This window comes from Clarias gariepinus, chromosome 17 (genome assembly GCF_024256425.1).
Source record: "Clarias gariepinus isolate MV-2021 ecotype Netherlands chromosome 17, CGAR_prim_01v2, whole genome shotgun sequence".
Taxonomy (NCBI): domain Eukaryota; kingdom Metazoa; phylum Chordata; class Actinopteri; order Siluriformes; family Clariidae; genus Clarias; species Clarias gariepinus.
In genome coordinates, this window is record NC_071116.1 from 12,867,850 (window position 1) to 12,889,681 (window position 21,832).

Genomic DNA, 21,832 nt, shown 5'->3' on the forward strand with positions numbered 1-21,832 from the left:
GCCTCTACATTCTTTGTTACATCACACACACAATCACACAATACTCCCATCGCTGAGTATTCTCAAAGACAAATCTCAAAGACAATTAATACTTTTACATTTATACATTTACATTTATTATTGCATACGTACAACATCAATTACTCCATACAGTTGTGCAATTTGATAAGAATTTAAATCACAGGTTGAATACCAAGTACTAAACTGCAGTCATGGTTTGTGTGTATACTTATATTTACGGTTAACAACACAAGGATAACTACTACTGATCTAAAGTTTGAAACTTTTTCACAAAACGAGTTAATAGTTATATATTTGCATGACTTTGTGATTATTAGCAGAATACAACTAAACAGTACATGTAATGCTATTATTATCCAGTGGTTATTTCTATAAGCTGAAATAAAACAAATCTAAGAATTTCCCAGTCATATTTTAGAGGGGATAAATTTAGGACTGATTGAGGTATCTACCTTTTCATATGTTGCCTCAAGGGTAATATTTAAGTTTGAAATGGCTTTATTCTTAAAATAAAAAAAAAAGTGTAGAAAGTGTGGAAACATCATCCTCTTTAAAGTTACTGTACAGTTTCTGTAGCATACCTACATAATTTTATATCCAGTCAATAAGCAAGCCCTCCATATGAACTGGACCACATGAATACATGATCATATTGAAAGGAAATGACAGGTCTTGGCATCCATTTCTCACACTTGAACACAAAACTGACAGTCAAATGTGTCAAAAAAATTAGATGCACGCAATAAAACGTGGAGGCTTGCTCATCTCCAGTTTTCTTTGTCCCCTTTACGATTTCCTATAGAATGCCCTCTTAAAGTGTTTAAAAAATAGTAAGTTAGGAATTAAAAGTATTTAGTTATGCAGCCATGTAACTTAAGAATGACTGAAATGTGAAAACTGCAAACAGAGTAGCACTTACACCAACACTTGAACAAAGAATGAATGTGGTATAACACTGCACAATAAACAATATTAATCCTCAAATATCAAGAGCAGATTACCAGATCAAAACAGCAGTACAGTATACAGGATGGAATGTACAGAATGTAATATGACCTCCAAACTGATGATGACATGATTTTTGCAGAGTGAAGGTAACCGGCAACACTGGGTATCAAGAAGGTAAAAAAGGTGCTAATCAGATAAGGAAAAATTTAACTGATATATTACATTTCTGTGCGTGTTTTAACATGCTTAAAGGACCTGTTATAGTTATTATGAACCAGAAGTGTGGATGCACACAGAGCTGGGTAAACTTTTTAAACAACAAGACCTCACCCCAATAGCACAGACGTACACAGAACATATATGTAGACAGAGAGCACTCAGCCAAGACACGGCATACTATTTTCTCACACAAAGAACAGAAAGAACCACATTCTTAGTGAAACTGAAGTACCAACTCACTGTGAATTCAAAAAATGTGCGATTAAATACACATAGCTTTCTGGTACGGTCAGGGTCGCACATCTTGGCACCATAGACTAACACCAGAGCTCAGTAAAATAAGCACATTCATTAAATGCACAGCGGTTCTGTTGAACGCTTTGGATTATGTGAAACAGAAGCAAGGAAAACACACTCGGCTGAGGGCATGGGGGGGGGGAGTCACAGCACTCGTGCCAGGAAACAGATATGCTTTCTGCTTTCTCAAACCTGAAAAGTCAAAACTTTGGCTTCAAAGTGTATTTGAAGACCTAAAGGATAATAGTATTTCAGTGCAATACCAGTATGGCAGGTACATATGTAAATCACATTAAAGGCTACGTGTTACATCTATCCACAACTTATATACGTGAACATGTTGCTTTAGCGATAGAACACAGAAAAAAAGTGGACCTGCATAATTCAATAAATCAGTGTTACACAGTAATGAAAGATATAAACCACTTTGGGGAAAAATAGCGACATTAAACATAAAATAGACTGCACTTACATTCATAACGAGAGAGAACTCATAAGAGAGGGCCACTGAGTCACTGTGTACCATAGCAATTTTTTAAATCTCAAATTCCAAAGGACTTGATAAAAGTCTAATATCTCTTTAAATCTAAAATCTCTCTAAGGATTCTAAATTACACACTGTGCATTTAACAGTTTTGCAGCTTGCAATTACTTTAAATGCTGCATAACCATCCAGTGGTAAAAAGGAAAATGCATAAATTTTGATAAGCATCTGAAAAATAAAATATTGCCAAGAATTTCACACATAGTTGTGTATGTACATGTTTTTCGTAATATGTGTACAAGTAGAAGAATCAGAATATTTAATCTAGGCCTGATTAGGGCTGAGTGACTGTATAATCCATTTCAGAGAGACATCACATGGATTGCACACTTTTATACGAACGACACACATAAATAAGAAAATTCTCTAGTTTTCCCATACACACTTCAATGTCATAAAACATTACAATATATATATTATCTTTCCATGAACTCTGGCATCAAGGGGCTTCTTGTGGTTACATTAGCGTTAGTCCTGCCTGGCACAGGAGGGGGCAGTGTTGGAAATGCGGGTGTGGTAGGAGAAGCCCAGTTACTGTTAGAGTCAAACACAGAGGTGGGGAGGTTGCTTTGAGGGAGCTGCTGGACCATTGTACTAGTAGGCAAAGGTAGAAGTGGAGGTTTTATAACTGCACTTGAAGCTGGAGCTTTTCCTGACTTGTGAAAGTCCGAATCATCATCAAAGGTCACCCATTGCTGGCCTTTGGGTGTCGGCGGAGCTAAAGCTGGTGGAGGTTGCCTGGAGAAGGATGAAGGCAGAGTTGAACTGTGACCAAGGGCGGATGTGGCTGTGTAAAGGCCTGACTTGGCGTCAAAATCAGGTGTGAGTGAACGATGCTGTGATGCTGCCATCGTGCCAGTAAATGGGTTAGTGCTGTTGGGTCTGGATTGGACATCAGAAAAGGGGTTCGAGGAGACTGGGAGGGTTTCCTGTGAGCGGCTGCGTGAAGGAGGGGGAGGGGGCAGCAACCCTGACATGGGGTCAAGGTTCAGCATTGGGTTAGACTGGGGAAACAGAGGAATTGGAGTGGAATTTAGAGAACGCGAACTGGCGGATGAGTGGAAGGAGCTGTGAAGCGAAGAACCTCTAGACAGGGATTGGTTGTTTAACCAGGAAGAGGAGGAGAACAGATCAGAGCAGAGCGGGTCAAAGGGGGTCATTTCCAGGTGTGCTTCTCTTTGAGTTTCATTTGTTCCATTTGTCTGGAGGAAAAACACATACCAACAAAAACAATCAAGACTTATCTTCAGCAGACAAATGTACGTTTAAGGAATGCAAAAACCTTAAAGTGAACAGAGCAATATTACAGTTTCATTAAACACATGAATTTGATTAGTCTGTGCAGCTTTCCTTCTGTTTAATAAAATCTCTCATACTCAATGAGTTATGAATTAAGATGCTGTAATATATACACAAGGTTCAGTATAATGTCTGCACCAAGGAGATGCTCAAACTGACAACAGAAACCACTGAGAGACAAAAGCTGGTGACAAAAGACAAAAACTTTTCTTGAACCATTTGCAAAAATTGTTTATCTATACATCTGGTAATCCTAGTAACACTTTGCTATTTGCGGATTCCTCAGGTTCAAGTTAAGTTTTTTTCTCAAACACATATACTACTAAAAATAATAAACCACCTAGAAATGGGGTTTGCAACGGCCAACTGAAACATGAAAAAAAGACAGAAAAAGAAAAACTAGAACATGGAAGTCACTACAATGTATGAGTATATACTGGGAGAGGGGACTGTGGTGCTGTGAGCACAATGCTGAGGCCAGAACTAGCATTAAATACCTTTTAACCTGAGGATTGCTCCTGCTTGAGAGAGAGAAAAAGAGAGATAAACACACATACACATACCCATCAACAAAAGCAGGAAATCACAGAAACAGTAAGGGTAAGAAATAAGAAAAGCTAGGGAACTCAACAGAAAATCTGGATTAAAAAAAAGCCCTAAACAGCCAGGAGTACTGAGGGTTTAATACTCTGTGTTGTTAATTAATTTTGACTAAATTTTAAAAATGCATCTGTTTCATTTATAAAGCATCCTTTGTAAATCCAGTAAAATTTTAGATAAGATGAGGCTACAAGTTGTCAACATAATCAAAGAGCAGTGTGAGCAACGTGAATTGACGGTTACTTGACCAAAAACCATATCGCATTAGAATAGCAATATAAAAATGTACAACCTGACTAACCTGAGAATCAGAAGCAGGAGAAGGAGCAGGAGCAGGAGCAGCCTCTGGTGGCAGGGCATGTGAGGAGCGGCTACGGGGTGGTGGTTTGGGTGAGGCCAGGCCAGACTGAGGTGGCACGGCTGATACAGGGCCTGCAGTAGCTGGCTGCGGAGCGGCCACTGATGGCGCCATAGGTGGGGGAAGCGTAGGTACCATTGGTGCTGGTAGCGTGGGTATCATAGGTGGAGGCAGCTGGGACTGTATTGGGGGCCGAATGGGGGAGCTGGCCTGAGGCTGCATTGGAGAGACCATCTGAGGCCTCATGGGACCGGGCAGTGAAGGAGGCGGTGCTGTAAAGAATAAAGCACACGGGCCTGTTAGTCTCAGTACACGGGACATACAGAAGGAATTTTATTTTTTCTTTATTCCCCTTAAATTTGAACTGGACAGATAGAATCTAAAATGTAATGAGGTAGAAGTTGAGAGAAGGACTGAAAAAGAGCCGTCAATCCATTGTGGTGGCTAACAACAATATATTAATATATTTGGTACACTGGAAGCAAGTAAAAAACATTTTATCTTTCTTTGTTGAGCACCAACTCAGCAGCTTTATTTATAACTTACTACGAGCAAGACAAGTGTGAAGAAATGCTAGCTCCTTAAGTAAGAGGAGAGATTTTAATTTAGAAATTGTTCATAGTAGACAAAATAAAAGGAAGAAAAAGAAACCAAAAGTTTTCTCCAAATATTTAAAATTCTACAGTTTTTTTTTACCCTTTAATATTTGCTGTGATTGTTCACATACCCAGAGGGAGCTCAGCTGGTTTGTTTTGTGCATTTGGGACAGGTCTTGGGGCTCCAGGGTGGTTATCTGGAGTGGGTCGGGGGGCTCCTGGGTGAACCTCAGCTATTGGTCTGGGTGCTCCAGGGTGGGCAGGAGGTGGTGGTCTGGATTGTGGTGGCACACTGATAACACCTGCCCTAGGAGGGATGTTCTGAAATAATATATTTATAACTTTAGGTTGGTTTATTGAGGTATTTTCACTAAAACTTTTCAAAAATCTTAACTTCTGCCTCATCAGTAAGGTATTTTATATCATTTTTCTCAAAGTTTACCCACCGGCCTTGAACTGCTTGGAGCTCCTGTAGACTGGCCTCGTCCTGAAAAACAGCAAAAATCATTCTTACACTTAAAAGCACCATCTGACATCCTCAAAACAAAACAAAACAAAATAAATTTGATTCCTCTGCTAATACCACCTGTGGATTCAGATGCAGCCCCCTCTTGCAGTTTAACTGTTCTGTCATATTTTAGACGCATCTTTACAAAGCCACATTTTTCACGTGTATAATTTTCTGAGCTTCCTGGAAACCTGAAAAGGTCTTTAAAATAAAAGACAAACATCTGAGCCTCTGTACGCAGAAACCGCAGTGCTCTTAACCCACAGAAATCTCCTTAACCTTCCACCTCCTTCTTCATTTCCTCCCTGACTCACCTCTTCCTAGTCAACAGGGGTCAAACACAATACTGCCAGATCCAACAATCTGGTCATACGTGTAGCCAAATCCATGCAAGAACTTACTCCCTTTCCCGTATAACATAAATAACCAACAGGGGCAGTCAGTGTGAGGAAGAGAGGAAATGCTGGGAACAGCAGACAAGCTTCCCCAAAACTCCCTGTATCCCAGTGCCACGGAAGCTTAGTCAGTGATCATGCTTTCTCTGTACGTGGTAAAGAACATTCAATCTCCATGCATGTACTTACCAGCGACATCTGCTCTGGGTAAAGCAGGGCTTTTTTGTCCTTTGCAGCATGAAGGAGTAAGTGATTTACTATTAGTCTCAGTTTAGCCATCAAATTCCTAAACTATACATATAAATACACTGATGTATACAATATTTACAATACTAAAAATAGAAGAAAAAGTTTTCATTTTTCACATATACATATCAGGACAGTGATTTTTTTCCATATCTCAGCTTACTAGGAAGTGTACAGGGTCAGCCCTGACAAGCGGCCCTGGAGCAGATAAGGTATAAAGGGCCCAAGAGTGGCAGTCGGGTGATGCGGAGGCCCCAAACTTCTGTCTTTCTAAATTTTTATTATTTTTTTTAAAAACTGTATAGATTAGGAATGTAACAAAAACAAAAAATTATGTGTGCAGGATTTCTCCTTTTAATACTTCTTCTATATTTTAAGGTACAGTACACAGGATATCTGGTTGATATGAGAGATGCACATCAAGACTGGGGTAGCATTGGACACAGGAAAAATGTGTCAAGCCTTATATCAGTCAGGTTAAATTTTTTTTAATAATAATCAATCAGATTATTCAGATTGATTGGGTGAAAAACACTAGTCCTGTTTAGACCACTTTAGAGTTAATACACAGACACGGATCTTTGAAACACTTAATTGATTGAGATAATGATAATCTATCTTATCTATATGATAATGTAACTATATTCTATACATATGTCTGATTGTAAGACATGATTTATCCAGTGATGATAGGTTAATATGAATAAAATTCCATATTATCTGACTGTAAATACATACAGATGATTTAGTATGAGTGACAATTCCAAATACAAACTAAATACATAAGACCAAAGTTTTTTTGTGCCATAGAATGACAGATGTAGTATTTAAATAATTAAAAAAAATTACAGATTTAGTCCTAAGTTAGGTTGTTTTACCTGAGGGAGGAGGGGGACGTTGTGGAGGTGCAGGTCTGGCTGGCGGAGCGTTGGGTCGTGGGGGAGGAGGCCGTTTTGGTTCCAGTCCTTGTGATGCAGAAGCTCCTAAAACCTGACTTTCCAAAGGAATAACTAAAAAAAAAAGCAATAAATCATAATCACTGTCAATATCACCATCATCACAACAGTAAGCATGATCTTGGTGTAGCATGCAGCCCTTAAAAAAGACAGCAAAATCTCTCTCAGCATCTTTAAAACCTATAGCAGACATATTAAACACACCAACGGGACCTCTAAGAGCTTTACTCTTTACCTGCCTGTTCCATCCTACATGTGATTGGACTGAGACCATCTTTCAGCCATAATGAAATCATAAAATCAATACATTAATAGAAAGACTTAGAAGAATACAAATAAATTATGTTAGCAGAAATACAAACATAAAATGCATTTAAAAACCATGTTAAATTTCAAACTACTGCTATGACATTATGTAATTTTAACCTTTCAGCTTAACATTTAAACAAAGTAAATGTTAAAAAAAGCTCAACATAAATCAGGTTTTCTACCTTGCGGGGGTCCGGCTGTGCGTGGTGGAACCCTGCTTGGCCTGCAAGGGGGTGCGGGTTCTCCATGTGTTGGTGAGGGGCACGGGCTGGTACGAGGCGAGGGTAATGGGGAAGTACCAACGTCCATACCGGCCCCAGGTTGCAGGTGCTGGGGAAGAATATCCTCTACTTCCTCATCCACATCACCTTTAAAACACAACAGTGTCGAATATGACTGATTACTTACAGTATACTCACTGCCTTAGGTTTTAGGGTTTTTATAAAAAATAAAAAAAAAATTTAACTTATGATCTTAAACAGACATACCTTCCATGTCAAACTCGTCTCCCATGTCATTGTCTTCGGCGAGCAGCGTGGAGCTGGAGGAGGTAGGAATGTTACCACAGATCCTCTCCACACTCATTTCTTCTTCCAAACTCTTGATCCAGCCCGGGCTCTTCAAACGGATGTCTATGGTTTTCCCCATCACCTGAATAAAAAGTAAAAAAGGATATAAATGAGTGATTCTGTCATGTAAACAATTAAGACATGTTTCAGCTGCCCATCGACCGTACTACTTCTAAAAATGAAATAGTTAACGCAAATCTTTGCTTGCTAATAAAGGTGACGCAGATCCGAGACAATAGATAGTGATCCTATGTGTCACCTATGCTTTGCAAGCAGGTGCAAATATACAGTATAAAACATCGCTATACAAGCCAGTCCTCCACGGCACTACATTCGTTAGTTATACATGAACTGTAGAATATAGAAATCACCCCCTGCACCCGAGTTGGGGAAAAAATAAACAAAGGTAGTAAGAAAGTGCCACCTTCTGGCATTATTTGGTATTACTATGTAACCACATTACACAATCTAGTACCTCTGTTACAATTACTTGGATAGTTTAATATTAAAACAAACAAACAAACAAAATATAAAAAAAAAATAATAATAGTGTATATTATGCTTTCTGAAAAAAGTATTGTGTTGATTAAATTCCCATGACTGGTATAGGAGGAGTTGTGAATAGCAGATTTTACTGTGATCCTTTATTAGTTTTTTTTTTTAAAATAAATAAAGAAATAATTAAAATAAATACAGTATATTAGAAAACTAAATAGCTAATGCATCCTGATAAAGGTTTGTTCGAGTTCCCATGACTGATTCAGGAGGAGTTGGAGATAACACTGTGATGATGATGATGATAAAGGCAGATAGTGATCCCTACGTGTCGCCTATGCTTCACAGACAGGTGACACAAAAATTAATGGACTTATCCATGCTAAATGGTAATGTTTTCCCCAATTTCTCAGTTTGCACATATAGTTCCAGATACAGACATTGATTTAACCAAACAATATCCTGTAACAAATCCTGTTACTTACAGTGGAGGCACTCAGTGAAAGTGCAGCCAGTGCAGAATACCCTTCCAAAAATGTGACCCACATCTTTTCCTCCACAAACCTGTTTCACAAATGAAAGAAAATAAGCCTTTAAAAAAGATCATGCCTCCCTGTCTAATAGTTAAGTAACTCTACTCTATAATAAGTATTGAGATGCACACATTTCCAAAGAAACCTGGCAGTAAATAGCTTTCTCATAACATCACAGTTATAATAAGATTACTGGCTAGAATCATCCCTAACAAAACCTGTACCTGATCAAAATGACCTCGCCAAAGTTGGCAAACTTGTCCAGTAGTTCATCTATCAGAGCATCATCAAAGTAGTCATCAGGCCCTGAACTGCACAGAGATACTAGCACAGTCCCATCGGGTGGACCTTGCAGGGCGATCACGTCTTTGTATACCTGATTTCGTGCTTCTGGATTCACCTCAAGAATATCAACATCGATGATGGCTACCACTGGCCTGGAAGAGACAGACACAATACAGACTTTTACTAAACTATCACTCAGGAATAGTACACAGTCAAAGAACAGGTTAAGCAGAAGACGACTAACGTCGGGGACGTTTACCTATAATTATCTTTCTACATTCCAGATGCAATCTCCTGCCAAACCCCACATTCAAAACCAGTCACAGAAGCACTTTCAGCAAAAAAAGCCATCTGATAATGTTACGTCATCTTAACCAAAACACTGTCTCCATAGTAACTGCTTCTAGAAAAGACCATGTTCTGTTTATGTCTGATTCAAAACTAACCAGCTTCATACACAAGGCTCTATACCAAATCCCTCTTTAACTCCTGATCTAGGGCACTTGGTGTGTGGAACAAGTGATTGTACACCGTAGAGCACTAGCTTTTAAATTAACACTATTTGGGTTGTTCAGTTGTAATTGTTGGTCACCTGTTCAACGCTAGCTCCACCAGTCACAGGAGCGCATGTGTTGGCAGGGGAAATTACTGGTTAAATAAATTAGTTTGTTTGTATTAGGATTTACTGCCATATCAGCCTCTAAGGCTATTTCATGGCAGATACATATTAAACATTTAACTGATTTATTCGAACCAATATAATATTATGTTATAATGTAAGGGATTTAAAGAGCTGTGGAAAAAGTAAAAAAAAAAAATAATAATAATAATAATAATACAAATAAATAAATATCACATTAAAACATGGTCTTGGCCAGAAGTACAAGACTTTACATAAGGTTCTTTAGGTGTACTGGTTAAATAAATAAATAAATAAATCATAATCTAATGATAATACCTGGTGTTTGTGGAACTGTTGTATAAAATATAGAATCAAAATACATAAGGCTACAAAATGGCTGCAAATGTTATGACAAAAAATATTTATAATATATTAAATAATATTATCAATCCATGAAATAAAGCACTCATCTCTCAGACTGTTTTACGCATAAACACCAGGGGTTTGGTGTCTGCCGTACCTGTGGTCTGACGTTTTGAGCTCGGCTCTGCTGTAGAACTTTAGATCGCCAGGGCTCCACTGGTGCTGATCTTCCTCATCTTCTGGTGCTCCTACGACATTTAGCTCTAACTCCTCAGCTACACTCACACACATACACACACAAGTTCAGCCTGATTCAAACTGAAAAATACAAGGGCACAAAGAACAAAATGTAAACAGCACTCCTACCAATTTTCTGAAAGTCCCACTTTCTCCTCTTCCAGAGCACACGGTCGGTCCACGCAGGCGTGCGGCATTTCTCGCTTGTGTCATAGTCATCAGAAAACAGGTCATACTTGTAGGTAGGAGCAAAATCCAGCTTTCCCTCAATAAAGCCTGAGAATACCTGTGATAAATTGGAAAATGCAACTTTTAGACCAATTCATTCAGTCATGTAGCTTTAAAAGATTGACTTATTCATCTGTGGTAACAACTTTATGCTGGTCAGGGTTGTGGCAGACCCAGAGCCTATACCAGTAATACTAGAAACAAGATTGGACGCATTCTTATTTACACCAATGCCCAGTTCACCAGAGACAATCACCTCGCATGTTTTTGGGAGGTGGGAGAAAAGCAAAGAACCCGGAGGAAACCCATACGGACACGACGAGAACTGTGAAACTCCTGAGGTGCAACAGAACATGGAGCCCTGGAGCTCTCGGGAAGCAACAATCGTATTATAAATTATGCCTTTATTTGTATTAAATACATGACATTAAAATTCTTTATTCTTTGCATATCTCAGCTTTGTTAGGACGATGATGACGGAGTGCAGCGTCAGCCATTATACGGTATACGTGCCCCTGGAGAAGGCGGGATTAAAGGTCTTACTGAAGTGCTTACACCTTTGATCAGTAATGCAGAGCCTTAACACACATTTAGCAACAATAGATGATTTTAAAGAGACTGGCACAGTGGTGACTCAACAGTTATGGCTCTGATCGGAGGTTTAAGCCCCAGCGCTGCTAAGCTGCTACTGTTGCCCTCATCACTGCAGCAATTAAAACCTGGCAGATATTCTAGTTCATCTATTTTTCAAAATAATCTGATGAGCCATGCTTCCTGGAGCATCTCCCACAAAATGAATTGGCTTGATGGAGTATTCCTCTGTACCGTACAGTCAAGCCGCTCCCACAGCACCTCAATAGGGTTCAGATCCGCAAATCTGGTGCTGGCATGAATACATGGAAATGTGTTTTTTTTTGGGAAAACAAATAAATTTGCAAGTCATCCCAAACCTGAGCGGTAGTATATATTTAACAAATAAAGACTTTGTGCTGATTACCTGGCCTGCATTCTTCTGTTCAACAAGCTGGTCTCCAGTGATTAAAGCATCCCAGTTCTGCTGCCTGATCAGATCTTTTACCTCCTCGTTCGGCAGGCTGATGCGGTAATTGAAATCTCCACACCAGAACACATAATCATGGGAGTAGAGCAGACGTCCCTGTGGACAAAGATAAAAAAATATATACACGTTTTGAATAAACTGTGGTGATCTTAGGCTCAACAATGTTAATAGGAAAGTAAAACATTAGTTACCATAGGGAATGACAGCTTGCGAGTGATCTCATTGTAGTCATCATTTCGCTCCTTGACCTGTGACTGGCCGGCGGCAAAATGCGAGCACACAAAGCAGATACTGGTGGTGTGGAAAAGCATGCGGATAGCCACACCCCCTTTGTTTCCTGTGGCACCACCCATTCCAGTCTTGACTGTGTCTACTGCAACATCTCTGTTCAAATATGAAAAGAATTCCAGAATTGCAGTATTTCATCAGTACAACCTATCAACAATCAACTCATACTAGGACTGTAACACCTGAGAGATTCTAGGGCCAAAAATAGGCAGACAAGTCTTCAAATATCTCTATATAACATAGATATACAGAATACAGTTGACAAGTTAAATCATTAAGTGTCTTAGTAAGGTTTTAGGCCACAGAAAGCTAGTGTTCAGTGTGCCTTGGCATAGATTGAAACATTCAGAGGATTGTGTGGATTGTGTATAGCATTAGATGGCCTGCAGCTGGTAACTATATTCCTATAAAGTTGTAAGTGTGCCTGTTGAATTTGTAAGTAGGTCTATACCTGATAAATGCAGCATGCTGTGGTCGAATGAAGATAAAGAGGCAGACTCCCACCAGCTGCTCTGAGGCCAGGAGCACATACTTATGATCTCGTGAAATGCTCTTCTGCAGCTCTGCTGCCCACAGCTTCTGATTGGTGGTGCTGTCAAAGGGGGGAAAAAAGGTCAAACTGATCCTGTCTCGGCCTGATGTGCAGCAAAACCACAAGCACAGATATATATACACTGCAACATTCTTAAAATGCAAAGGACATTGCCATAATTTTTTAACTATTGACTGAACTGCTTAGTAAGTTACAATATCTCTATACATTTGTGTATTGTCAAAGCCACTGATGAAATAAATAGGAAGAAGGGGGGCATATTGGCTAAAAGGCTAAATAGCCTTGCTTTTAAAAATATTATTTTAAATATATTTAAAAGACCTCACTTTGAATATGCACCCAGTTTCTTTTTGAGGGAAGCAAAAATTGTAAATGATTAATTATTACATTTACATATTACATTACAATTCTTATTATTGTAATGCATGTTGTTAAACAATATATATATTTTTTTACTTTGCCCAGTTTTTAAAATAAAGAAATTCTACGTTTTTGTACCTTGCACTGACTATGTTGCCAGCATTCAGCTCCACCATTTCCTCAAAGCCAATGGCAAAGATGTCTGCAGGCTGGGATCTGCTGTCTGGGATATAAAGCAATCACTTTATATTCATAAAATTCTGAAAATTCATAAGTGTAGATATTATACTAAACAGTACAAATAGTATAGTAGGAAATTATAAATAATTAGTTAATAATAAAGAAATAAACATCTTTTAAGCAGATGCTCACCCTGAAACTCGGGGTGGCCGGCTATTTTTGGTGCGTCTAGCAGCCAGTCACTGAGTGTCTGATTCCGAAACGCGATGCTACGGAACTGCTTGCCTCCATTGACGTTCCACGTCCCCACACATACACGGATCTTTTTAGGATGTGTGTATTTGTGGTGGTTCTGACACATGCCAAGCAACACTCGGGGAGATGCTAAAAGCCGGAAACATCAGCAAAGTCAGTAAATAAACTCCTAAAATAAACTAATGTTATTCCACTTAATTACATAAAATGAAATGATATGAAATAAATGGGAAAAATATGATTATTAAATGTATGGTTCTAAGTAAAAAATTTTTTTTTAAAAAGCTGAAGGAGATGAAAAAGCTTTCAAACGGCCAAAAGTGGAATAATGTTTCACAAGGTTTTTTTAATACATGATCTGTATTTTTCCAGAAATGTGCAAAACTTCAAGCTGAGAAACAAAAACACAAAATGTGTAAAAAACGAATCTTGGAGGGGGTGGGTAAAGTAACACAAGCTCATGTTGTTCTGGTCATTGTGGCATTAAGTATTACATTGATTTACACTTCATGAGACTTGTGCACCTATCCTGCCTCCTACAATTCCGAACAGAATCACAGAAAAGATGTTAGAAATAAAAGAACTATAAAAACATTTCTAGTTAACAAGTAATCCAGGGTGTTAAACAAACACAAACAATGAAAATCATAAAATGAAGAACCATTGACAGTGGTGGCTGAGCTGTCATACTGTTATACTGTACCTGATTGTAATATGGGCTCAGAGACTAACCATGTAAGCAGCAGGGAGGAATAAGAGAGAAAGAAACGGACACAAGCAGCACAGTTAGCAGTTAGACAGCAAGGCAGATAACAACATTAGCACAGTTTGTTCAGTGCTAATCTTACACCCTGGGCAGCTGAAGGAGAAAGATTAGCAAGACACCATGAAGCACTACATTACTAAATGTCTCATTGTTATTAGAGCTACCCATCATTTACAACATGGACTTGACACCAGGTGTTGCAAAAGGAAGATAAGGAATTTAATAGGGGTATGATCTAATACCACCCCATAGGTTATTATGTGCCGAAATGTTTTATTCCCCTTACACCATAGCGATTTGCAAATGTATATTAACTAAAGAACATGTCTTACTTCGAAACTTATTTTTTAGCTACATTTAATGTTGTGGAACATTTAGGAAGCAAATTAGTTCCTGTTATTACTTTTAGGCAGATTAAATCAGTGAGAAATTATCAGTGCTTTGGGATTAATGAGAAAAAAAGCAGAGCATTTTTTTTCACCAAATAAAGTGTTCACAGCTGTGGTTTTAACACGTATGGTACATGGTAAGGAAACTTTGTTGAATAAGCTGCCCTATTGCTAAAAATAAATGAATAAATAAAATCTATTGGTCAACTGCATTGCTGAAATGTGATTAACATACCATACAGGCTGCTGGTGGTGAGGAGAGCTCTAGCTTTATCAGCAAGGTTACTGTTTAAAGTGCTGCCCAGCCTCAGAATATCAATGGCTTCTTGCTTTGAGCTGTCAAAGAAGTTATTCTGGATGGTCCTGGTGACTGAGCGCGCTCCGTCTTTCAGCTTTCCAGTCTACACGACACCACAGAGACAAACACAAAGGAAACCACTTCATAAGCAATCGAAACAAAAACGTATAGCATAGATCCATGAAAAATACTGGAAAGTAAGATATTTATATACAACTGATGTCTGGTGATGCCAAAGTTTATGATGTAATGTTAGCTTCAAGACAAAGGATCAGCACTCAACGCTGAGGTAAAAACTAAATAGATAGTTTGACTGGAAAGACAGAGGACATCTGTGTGTTTTGTTCCTTTCCTTCTTTCTACACATCAAGATTACTACTGCAAAAGGTAGCTCCCATTAGATACAAACTAATGCAGTATCGCTAGAGATAAAAATTTAGACTTTCTGCTACTTAACCACATGCATTAAAACTGCAGTTATGCAATTAGGACCACCTGCTGTTACCAACATGATTTCTGGTGCATGTGACAGAATTTCTGTTAAGTTAATGCATAAAGTGATGACTAAGATCGTCAGAAAAAAAACTCATGAATAAAAAAAAATTCACACTGTCAAAAATAGTAATATTTGTGTTTTTGTTACTTTAATAATAATAATAATAATAATAATAATAATAATAATTATAATAATAATAATAATAATAATAATAATAATTCCCAGTTAAATACAAATCAGAGGCTGTATTCCTGAAACTTCTTAGTGCAAAGAGTTGCTCTCAGTGATAAAATTCTAAGAAAATTCTTGGAATTGTGGGTTTTAAAAAAATTCTTCTTATTATTTATAAAGAATCTTAAAAGTAAAAAACTGTTAGAGAACCAACCCAACCCACCTGACTTGCTCTAATACACACAAAATCAAGCACTGCACTTACCAGCCGACCCAAAAAACCATGATGTACTTTATTGCCACCAGACTTAAAAAATCTGACATACTGACAGACAGCATAAAAGCGAGGGAGAACGTTACTCTTTGGCTCCCACTCTCAGAACAGAGAAAATCCAAAAAGGATTGTAAATAAAAAATAAAAAGAATAAACAAACTGTTCCAGAGTTATGACAAACACAGTTTTTATTGATGCCACCTCTAATAATAAATATGACTGCAAGCGTGGGGTGTGTATGTGTGTATTTATTAATAATAAGGCCAACTCTGAATACACTGTCAGTCATTGACCCATCCATCTGCAAAGTTTTCTAAAAAAAAAAAAAAAAAAAAAAAAACACTTTATGTCCGTTCACCCGCGGACAAGGATGTGTCCGTTCACTCGCGGGTGTTGTGTGTAACTAGCAATTGGAGCAGCACTACCTCCATAAGAGTTTTTGTCTTTTCCTTTCTCCAAAATTGATCCTACATCATTCTTAAGCTAAGACTCATAGCTAGAAGCTGTTAAGCCAAGTTATGAGCTGTGAGAGAGAATTCTCAGAAGCTTTATGAATATAGCCCCTGGTCTTTAAAAATCATATGTCTTAACCTTGAAAAGTCCCATGGAAATTTTTTCTAATATGTGAGCAACATTTTCAGTTGTTTACAACAGTTTCACTTTTTGCTTTATTACTTTCTTGATGACATCATTCATTCTGCATTTATGAGTTCACAGCACTCTTAGTAGCACTGCTGCCATCTCAGCCCCTCCCAGTCAAAACATATTTAAAACCTACAGTACTGTCATCCACAGCAACCAGGTCAATGCATCCTTTACACATTATAACTTAAAACCTAACATTTTTTTTTAAGAATTTTTCCAATATTTTTTTCATCTAAACTCATTGTTGATATACAATGCTTTGTAAATACCACACAATATACACGAAATTACAGACACGAGGACACAGTAGAAAGAACCAGGCCCGCATGGCTGGCTTGTAAACTTACCAGACAGGTAGATAAGTTTCCAGAGGAAAGCAAAGAACAATAGCACACATACAAGTTAAGAGACAGACAAAGTTCCACGATGATTTAAAAGAGGACATATGTTTGAAGCCTATCAGTAAAGAAAATTTATCTGTACAATAAATGTCATTGTCTTTTAATTAAAAGTGAATTTTAGATTACCCAGTATTTTATTTATTTATTTTTTTTAATTTAGTCCTGTCCAATTCTTTTTCCCCGATTTTCTCCCCAATCTAGTCGTGGCCAATTCCTCCGTCACTAGGAGGCTCCCACACACATCAAGGCTACTACCACCACTCAGTCGGGAGGACGAAAGCTATCCCGTGTTTCCTCCGAACCACGTGATGCGAGCCGACCGCATCTTTTCGAACTGCTAGCTCACGCACCGTTAGGGGCGGAGTAACACACTCGGAGGAAAGCGCTAGCCGCTCCTTCCGTGTGCACGAGCTCACAGACGCCCCTGATTGGCTGTAGAGCCGTGATTAATGTGGGAGCACAAGTACCTCTCATCCCTCCCCCCTGAGAGAGCTCGGCCAATCAGCTCTGTGCCTCTGGCTGTGAGAGGAAAACAGCATCACCCGGGGTTCGAACCAGCGATCTCCGGATGATAGGGCGAGCGCTTTACCACTGCGCCACTCGGAGGCCGATTACCCAGTATTAACAGATGTTGCACTGAAATCTATTCTTCTGAAAGGCACATACCTTAGCTTTGCCATCTAAAGCACCTGTGCCAGTATAGATCTTGCTGATTGAGTCTCCACTGACTGACCACATGGTGCGGAAAACCTCCTGAAAGCGTGCCACCAGCTGGGGCTTCTCTGTAAGGCCCATGGCTTCCAGCTGCTTGGGCAACATCTAGGCAAGAAATAGAAAGAAATTAAAATTTAGGAAAACATATTCAAACATATGCAAATTACCTACAGAGTACTTTGGCATTTTCACATCACAAATAAGACATGAATATTGTTACTTTAAGATATGAAGGGTTGGTTTTGATTAGATTGGTTAGTAAACTGATATATTAACAAACCTCAAGTGCAAAGAAAGCTTGGACGCTATTTGTCCTGTCCAGGCAGTCCAAACAGTTCACTCGCAGTGTCCCAGACTGACATCTAGAGAGAAGAATTCAATTTAAATAAAAATAAATATTTAGCAAAACTGAAGATAATATTGCTAAATTGTGAGTCCAAAGAGCATCTAAGAGGAAAAACAATCAGGATGAAACCCCTTTAAGCTAGAGCTTTTCAACCTACTTTTCAATTCCAGTCCCAGCAGAGTAATAGAAGAAGCCACATTCGTCTAGGAACTTGCTGATCTGTGGTTTCAGCACAGTCAAGAGTTTCTCTGTCTTCCCTCCTCTCACCATTTGGTGGTAGTCAAAGTTGATCATCTTCACACAATGTGCATGCTCTGAAGCTTTCAGGTGACTCTGTAAAGACCACAACGGACATTAATCATCTAAAACTTACAAAATATACATTCAGAGAGAGAGAGAGAGAGAGAGAGAGAGAGAGGGAGAGAGAGAGATAAGCAGCATCAACATCCTTAACTAAAAACATAACATCCATACCCAAATGCCATTTTTTAATGCATTTGATTTGATTACATACAACACTATCAATTAAAGTATTATTAGTAAATTCCATGTATAGATTTCTATTGCAGTTCACAATTTTCACTGCTAAAATGATATATAAAGAAGAAAACAGCATTGAATTACAATATCAGCAGAGCAATTAAGGAAAATCAATAACTAACCTGGAATGCCTTGCTTAGCATGTGCTCCCCCTCTTTCATGCCCAGCAGGTTAATGATCAACTGTTTACCATAGAGCCTTCTTAGAGCTGTAAAATGCCTGCAAATACGACATGACGGAAACAATTCGACATTTATCATTAGAGCATGTACTATTAGAGAAAGCCTAGTAGTAACCACAACATAAGTAGAACATAGAAAGGCAAACTATCAGTTTATTACTTCCAGGAAATGGTAGGAATTATGAGCATATTGGGCACATTAAAATGTTTGAGGTAGCATTACAGAGATATGGAAGGATAGGAAGGTTAGGAAGGATAACGTTAGAAAGGAAAAAGATAGGTTGTATGTAGAATATAGACCCCCCCCCAACCCATCCCCCATCCCTCATTTCACGCCTGCCCAGCTCAGTACTCTGGGGATCAGAACAAAGAGTGAAGCTAAAACTGAAACTGAACTGAAGTGTTCCTTCTTTGTGATAGTCTGTGCAGGGTAAAAACAAAACAAAACAAACAAAAAAATACCCACAATAAGGCCTAGCGCTTTTCTTTCTTTTTTAAACTAATTCTCTAAGAATTTGTTATTTGAAACACAAGGTGTCCAGTTTGCTGGTTCTTCTTCCTTCTTGTGTGGTGATGAAAGGCATGCCTCAGGGTTCCATATTAGGGTTATTTTTGTTTTTGCTCTATATAAATTATCTCCATAATTTATCAAACACTCCATTTCATTATTATGCAGATAATTCAGTCATCTATTATTCATCCCGCTCAGTAATACAAACATTTGAAATTATAAGGTCGAGTTTGTTGTTGTTTAGGTTCATTAAACCCAATTTAAACAGTTGTTAAATGTGGACAAATCCTAATTTATGTTATATATGATTGGAAAAAAACTAGTACCCAAAATTCCTAAGATCTTGACTACACAACAGGTTGAAACTGAAATGGTCAAAATGTAAGTATTTAGATATTATTATTATTAATCAGAATGTGTTGTTTAAACTTTATATCGAAAAAACTGTGTCTAAGCTGAATCTTAAATTAGGTTTTAACATTTAACTTTTTTTAACCTTAATTGGATTACGATGATCTTCCTTTTTTATGAATGCACCAGCCCTGTGTATCTAGAATGTTGCACACTGTATCCCATTGTGCCTTATAGTTTATTGCTGTCTATGCAAATCGTGTACACCGCTGTATGTTACAACCTGCTATGAATAGCTTTTCCCTGTATTTTCATAGATGTTCGAATTGGTTGATTATTTACATACAAACCTCTTGAGTTATGTCCTTCATATTTATTCACATATACCTCCCTGGGCTTCTTGGTCAGCTCTGCTGTTCTCTCTGCTCGCTCTTATTTAAATATACACTGAGACTAAACTGTTTTTAGCTACGAGTAAGAGTGAACCAAAGGCACTACCCAATTGGCATTTCACCTGCCGCATTAAAAAATATATACAGTACTTTGGGAGACCCATGTTAACTTGCCAAAGAAATAGTAAAAATATGGGATATTTTAAATACCTTGTTGTTGGTAACTTAAACAAAATTACAGAAAAACAAGGCGTTCCACAAATTTCGATTGGCAGTAAAAGTTACAGTCCAAAATTATGCTTCTCATTATTGTTAGAAAGCCTAAAAGATGTTTTTTTTTTCTTCCCATTTGTCCTTGACAGCACAATGATGTCATTGCACAACCGAGCTGCAGTGGTCCAGCAGGGAGCAGTATGTGTTTATTACCTCTCAAAAGCTGGGGCGTTGGCCTCAAAACCCCGGGACAGCTTGACTCGGTGGGAACCAACCTTCAGATATGGAGGAAGCAGACAAAGAGGCATATCACCCAATGTTAATAAGGAGGATGACAGGACGGTAAAGAAAGAATGAAAATATAGGAACAAAAGAAAGTCAGTCCAAAATTAGACAATGCCCATGTCATCTGGCTATATTTGCCCCTGCAGATTTTTTTTTATTAAAGGGAAAGTCAAACATTACCCATATTACAAGCTTGGTGTTAGTCAGTCTTTAAAAAGGAAACAAAAAACTCTAGATGTCAGAATTCAGCCTACAGTATGCATAACAACCCTTTACTCAAGTTCCCAATTAAGAAGGTTACAACTGCTTCTCTTCCCAAAAATGCTTTAGTGAAATAATGATCCCACAAACAAAATCAAACTGCACCACATTCATTTTTTTTTAAAAACAGCTCCCCGCTTCTAATAACTGTTTTCAGTCTTAAATCTACTGTTTTTTATAAACTTAACCATTGTCAAATTTAGTCACATGATAAAAGCTCCCTGAGAACCTTCTGCAAGATCCGCACTTCTACTGTTACTATGACTACTGAAAATATAACACTAACACTGCGTAACAGTCTAACTAATCACCTTTTCTTCCAGTGGGCAACTATCTTCTGTCTGCAAATCATTCAAAACATCTATGTGCGACACTGGTGATAAAGGTAATTTATCCCCTAACCCATTGTTTATACACCTTTTATAAAGTTATACAAGATTATAACTCTAATAACAATTTAATATCTATAATAGCAATCCTAAATTATACTTGTTGTTTACAGTGAACAAGTAGTAAAGTGCAGATTTTTTTTGTGATCAGTGGTCTAAGACCACGAATAGCTATACAACAGTGTCAGACAGGTTTCTACAAACAGTAGCTGAAACTGAGTTCAGTATTAGTTCTCATTGCGGAGGAGGAACAGAGAGAGAGAGAGAGCGTGTGTGTGTGTGTGTGGATAAATGTGTGAAAGAGAGAGAAAGACACAGTTCACAGCCCACTGCACACTGTTCTCACTGGTTCCTCTCTACTACTGTAAACAGCGCAATGACTCTTCATTACATAATCACTAATCAAACCTTACAACCAATCTCTGACCACAGGAACTACCTCCAAGTCCAACATTCTTATTCGACAACACTTGTGTTAAGGAGTGAAGTTTTCTTTTGACATTAGCACTGTTCCAAACAAAACAGTTATCATTCATTGTCAACAGGTGCCAATAATTCTGTACATGGCTGTGTTATATTACGGTGAGATCATCAAACATGCCTACTGTTACCGAGCATGCTTTGTGTTCAGTGAATACAGTGACTGGTATGGATTGGGTGTTATGTTACCCCTGCCATTTAAAAAGAGTGTCCAAGCTACTCCTAAGCCTGTCCTCTCTGTGCAGGTCTCAGTCATAAATAATCAAGGTTGACTTAGCAGGCACACCCAAAGCATCTTGGGTTACTCTGAGATTCCTGGAAAAAAACGAGCAGAACCTTGCTTCCATAATGACTGTATACCCAATAGGTGATCAGCATGGAGCAAAAGTAAAGCAGAAGCAAAAG

At 38.3% G+C, this 21,832-nt stretch overlaps 1 protein-coding gene across 8 annotated transcripts in view; it reads right to left on the reverse strand.

The window, feature by feature from the left end:
• Positions 1-89: 89 nt before the first annotated feature.
• Positions 90-21,832, reverse strand: part of synj1 (synaptojanin 1) — a 30,335-nt gene continuing 8,592 nt past the window's right edge. For 2 of the 8 annotated variants that reach the window (XM_053516042.1, XM_053516041.1), the window contains exons 7-30: positions 20,226-20,287; positions 18,487-18,583; positions 17,982-18,157; positions 17,759-17,840; positions 17,431-17,583; positions 14,715-14,880; positions 14,028-14,051; positions 13,262-13,453; positions 13,028-13,112; positions 12,428-12,568; positions 11,880-12,072; positions 11,626-11,784; positions 10,530-10,686; positions 10,321-10,438; positions 9,118-9,330; positions 8,846-8,924; positions 7,785-7,947; positions 7,479-7,664; positions 6,910-7,041; positions 5,975-6,013; positions 5,329-5,369; positions 5,014-5,203; positions 4,230-4,558; positions 90-3,231 (exon numbers count right to left, since the gene is read on the reverse strand). In XM_053516042.1, coding sequence (XP_053372017.1) covers positions 2,446-3,231; positions 4,230-4,558; positions 5,014-5,203; positions 5,329-5,369; positions 5,975-6,013; positions 6,910-7,041; positions 7,479-7,664; positions 7,785-7,947; positions 8,846-8,924; positions 9,118-9,330; positions 10,321-10,438; positions 10,530-10,686; positions 11,626-11,784; positions 11,880-12,072; positions 12,428-12,568; positions 13,028-13,112; positions 13,262-13,453; positions 14,028-14,051; positions 14,715-14,880; positions 17,431-17,583; positions 17,759-17,840; positions 17,982-18,157; positions 18,487-18,583; positions 20,226-20,287 — 3,963 coding nt within the window. In that variant the 3' untranslated portion in view covers positions 90-2,445. Of the gene's footprint in view, positions 3,850-4,229; positions 4,559-5,013; positions 5,204-5,328; positions 5,370-5,974; positions 6,014-6,909; positions 7,042-7,478; positions 7,665-7,784; positions 7,948-8,845; positions 8,925-9,117; positions 9,331-10,320; positions 10,439-10,529; positions 10,687-11,625; positions 11,785-11,879; positions 12,073-12,427; positions 12,569-13,027; positions 13,113-13,261; positions 13,454-14,027; positions 14,052-14,714; positions 14,881-17,430; positions 17,584-17,758; positions 17,841-17,981; positions 18,158-18,486; positions 18,584-20,225; positions 20,288-21,832 lie in introns of all 8 variants that reach the window. The other 6 variants (XM_053516046.1, XM_053516049.1, XM_053516043.1 and 3 more) reach the window with 6 other exon arrangements.